The sequence below is a fragment of the Lepidochelys kempii genome, chromosome 1 (assembly GCF_965140285.1).
Source record: "Lepidochelys kempii isolate rLepKem1 chromosome 1, rLepKem1.hap1, whole genome shotgun sequence".
In the NCBI taxonomy this organism is placed as follows: Eukaryota; Metazoa; Chordata; order Testudines; family Cheloniidae; genus Lepidochelys; species Lepidochelys kempii.
This window is the reverse complement of record NC_136380.1, coordinates 6708709-6712956: the sequence shown is the minus strand read 5'-3', so window position 1 is coordinate 6712956 and position 4248 is coordinate 6708709. Positions and strand designations below refer to the sequence as shown.

General features: G+C 45.8%; 1 protein-coding gene across 1 annotated transcript; it reads right to left on the bottom strand.

Annotated features, from left to right (window-relative positions):
* Positions 1 to 887: 887 nt before the first annotated feature.
* On the bottom strand, positions 888 to 1823 carry LOC140895621 (olfactory receptor 51G2-like). The gene has a single exon (XM_073305812.2). The coding sequence runs from the start codon at positions 1821 to 1823 to the stop codon at positions 888 to 890; it is 936 nt and encodes a 311-aa protein (XP_073161913.2).
* Between the last annotated feature and the right edge of the window lie 2425 nt (positions 1824 to 4248).

The window sequence follows — 4248 nt, the reverse complement described above, 5'->3', positions numbered from 1 at the left end:
CAGCACTCCTGTGTGTCGGACCCTAGCTCACACAAGCAGCTCTGTTGTGCCTCGGTGGGGAGTGGGCCCAGCAGGCGTGCGCTATGCAGACGTGGGTTGTGGGGGGCTGCCTGTCAGTCACAAGCACATGGCTGAGGGCATGGGGGAAGGAGGGATGTCCTTGCCCCTGGAATAGCCCCTGTCCACAGCTGGTGCAGCCCCCATGGATGACACAGCACCCAGAGCGCTCAGAAAGGGCCAGGACTACAACAGCAGAACACCTCTGCACCGTTTTTCATGCATGGACCGTTTTTCATGGACCCTGAATCTTTAACACAAGCTGGGACAGTGACAGGTGTAATGGGAAACAACAGCCCCATCCCTTCTCCGTATTGACTATATCGACAGGAACTCTGAGGTCAGAGCAGTCAAAAATACAGCTTGTTATGGGCCAACATCCCACCGGTCCCCTGACCCTCCACAAACACAGTCACTTTATACATAATGCGGACTCCTTGGTCTCCTTCCATCAGGATACTATCCTCCCACACCAGCCCCTCTCCCATTAGTCCAGGCTTTAGACCCCGCCTGAATATCTCTCTACAGAGTGGAGATCAGGAGCTCATGTCATCTTGTATGTAAGAGTCCAGAATGGAATAGGTGGCCCCTGATTTTCATCTCCAGTGTCAACAGGGGTGGAGCCAGCTGATGAAGCACATAGAAGATGAGGGTTGGAAGGGACCTCAGGAGGTGATCTAGTCCAAACCCCTGCTCAAAGCAGGGCCAATCCCCAATTTTTGCCCCAGATCCCTAAATGGCCCCCTCAAGGACTGAACTCACAACCCTGGGTTTAGCAGGCCAATGCTCAAACCACTGAGCTATCCCTCCACCCCCCATGAACTAACCCTTCACTTGACAAACACCCTGATTATCCTCACACGAAGGTGTTTGCTTTTCACGCTGTACACAATTGGGTTCATCAGCGGTGGGAGAAGCAGGGAGATGTAGCCCAGGAGATTCTGAAGCAAGGGAGAAGAGCCCTTCCCAAATCTGTGTATCATAGACAAGCTGATCTCTGGTGTGTAGAAGAGCAGGACAGCGCAGAGGTGGGAGACGCAGGTGTTCAGGGCCCTCAGGCACTCCGCGTAGGACGCGATGCTCAGCACTGTTTTGAGGATCATCACATAAGAGACGAAAATGAGCAGTGAGTCCAACCCCATCAGTAAAAGTTTAGTAAACAATCCATAGATGCTGTTGACTGTGATATCCGAACAAGCCATCTTCATGACCTCCTGGTACAGGCAGTAGGAATGGGAGAGGACATTGTCTCGACAGTATTGGAACCGTTTTAGGAGAAAGGGAAGTGGAAGTATTATGGCCATCGCTCTTAGCAAAACCACCAGTCCCATCTTAGCTATTGTTGGCAGGGTTAAGATGGAAGCATATCTCAGCGGGTTACGGATTGCAATGAAGCGGTCAAAGGCCATCAACAAGAGCACAGAGGTTTCAATGCATTGATGAAAATGGATGAAGAATAGCTGGGCTAAACAGGCATCAAGGCTGATTTCCCTAGAGTTAAACAAATATATGCCCAGTATCGTTGGCATGGTGGATATCGATAAGCCAAGGTCTGTGGTGGACAACATGGAAAGGAAAATGTACATGGGCTCATGCAGGCTTCGATCTGTTTTTACAATGAACAGAATGACTGAATTTCCTAATATCGAAATAACATATGTTATGCAGAAGGGGAAAGAGATCCAGAGATAGACGTCTTCCTGACCTGGTATCCCAGTGAGAAGGAACACTGCAGATTTGTATTTGGTGTCATTGACAGCTGACATAATTTACTAGGCAAGTCTGAAGGGTTCTGAAATTACCTACCTAAAAAAATAAATATGAGGAGATTAGATGGTATTTAATGAGAAATCACTCTGCTTTCAGTGCAAATCTATAGACCCCCAGAGCTCAAGGTAGATAAGAAAAAACTTAGTCTTGGATGTACATCACCGATAGGAAGATAGGCACTGTTAGACTGCATCAGACTTTTAGTTCATCTAGCCCAGTAACCAATGGTCATGTCCAGATGGTGCAGAGGAAGGTGTAAGAAGCCCTGCAATAGGTAGCTATTAGATAACCTGGTCCCAGGGAATTTCCCCCTGACATCCACTAGCTAGATGTATTTTGTGGTGTAAATCTGGAAGGTTTAGAGCCCCTTGAAAACTTTTTTTAAAACTATCCTCCCTACTGTAATTGGATTTTCTCCTTACCCAGCCCCTCCTTGAATCCTGCTAAGCTCTTGGCCCTATTGGTATATTGTGGTTGTGAGTTCTGCAACATACTTGAGCACTGTATGATTTTACCATTGTGACCTTAAAACATAAAAACATAAGAGCTGCCATATTGGGTCATACCAAAGTATCCTGTCTTCGACAGTGGCCAATGCCAGGTGCCCTAGAGGGAATGAACAGAGCAGGTAATCATCAAGTGAAGCCATCCCTGCCCATCCTGGCTAATAGCTATTGATGGACCTATCCTCCATTAATGTATTTAGTTCTTTTTTGAACCCTGTTACACCCTTCACACAGACATCCTTTCTGGCCCTCCACATCTGAGTGTGGCCCCTTGTATCATGGCATCTGTATAAACACATGGCAAGTGCATGGTGAAAAAGATCATTGTATTTATCTGTCCTGCACTGAAGCTATTTATAAATGTGTTTTATAGCTTCATTATATGTCTTACTTTATTCTGCGCTCTTGAGAATCCAGATTATTCAACTGCTTCTTTCCAGCATATGGGATAAATTCTTAGGGTCAGGTTCTTAATTCAATAATATTGACATCAACAGTCTCACTCCAGATTTAAATGTGTAAATTCAATCAGAACCAGGCTCTATCAACTTTCTGTTACAAAATCCTCCCGGTGATACACTCTGATCCCCAAGAATCCCTCCAGGAGAAGCTGAAGTGCTTTGCCTGGCCAACGTTGATGGAATCCAGAGGTTTTGACCATCCTATAGGCTTCTCTACCTCCTCACAGGACCTGCATCCTCTCAATGTGCAACGGTCTGTTGATATTTGGAAAATTACAAGCTAACACTGGCAGTTATTTCAGCTGGGCAGGGGAGGAGTTGGCATCACAAATGGGTCAATACTTCAAAACTTGGTATTGAACTTATATCCACTTGAGTGTACAAGTTACTTCAGCCATGCTCATGTAATTAGTGACAGGGGGACAATTACATACAACTACTATACCACTCCCCTTCCCTGCACCTCAGCTAAACTCTTTGCTGAAACACAGATCAGCTCTTCTGGTCTCTCATGACTTTCTGGAAAGTCTTGCACGAGTCTTGGAGAGGTATTGAGTGCATGACTCTGAATATAAGTGTTAGAAACGGCTTCTACTCAGTTACCAGGAGTCAGTATCGTACAACAGTTCACTGAAGAAAGAGTTGCAAACCCATTGCAAACACGATGTGGAGTACTTTTGAAATACTTTCTAAATCAAAAGTCATTAAGCAGTTAAGCATTACCCCTGCTCCTTTCTGTAGAGTTTCTAACATCTTTGCTTCTGGCTTTCGATATAATGAAAAATTTTTGGCATAACATTCACACATCTGTACCTTAGTACGCAAAATTAGTTAGTCGCTAAGGTGCCACAAGTACTCCTTTTCTTTTTGTGGATACAGACTAACACAGCTGCTACTCTGAAACCTGTCAACCACAGGTACTGAGCCCATTCAGACCTGCTCTGCAAGCATGGTTGACGCACAGTGTGCTCTAGCCCAGAGACCAGTCTGAGGGTTGTAGAATGGAGGGATTTCACCCCATGAGAGGGAAGGCTACGAGGCCTGACATCTGGCTCTCAGAGACTGAGAGAGGGAAGAGATGCTGGTAGCTCTGTAACAGTGAAGGTTAACTACAGGGCAGAAAGTCTGGTGCCCTCAGCTAATCAGGAAACAGAAATATGCCCTATCAGATCAGTTACCACAGAGCAACAGAGCTCTGAATTCCTAAATTCACAATTGAGCCCGTAAATAAAACCTTTGAAAATACATTTGCTGATTAAATTTCTAGGAGCAAATGAACCTGAGGCGATTTGAGAACTTGTCACTGATATTCCGTGGGGTCTCATCTCCCTCAGCCCCTGGCAGGATTGGATCCAGAGCATACGTTACCTCTAGAAATGGGACCCCTTGAGATACCCTGACTTGGGGCATTGGGGTTTTAACACTGTGAGCTTGCTTTGAATGTCAGGTTTCTG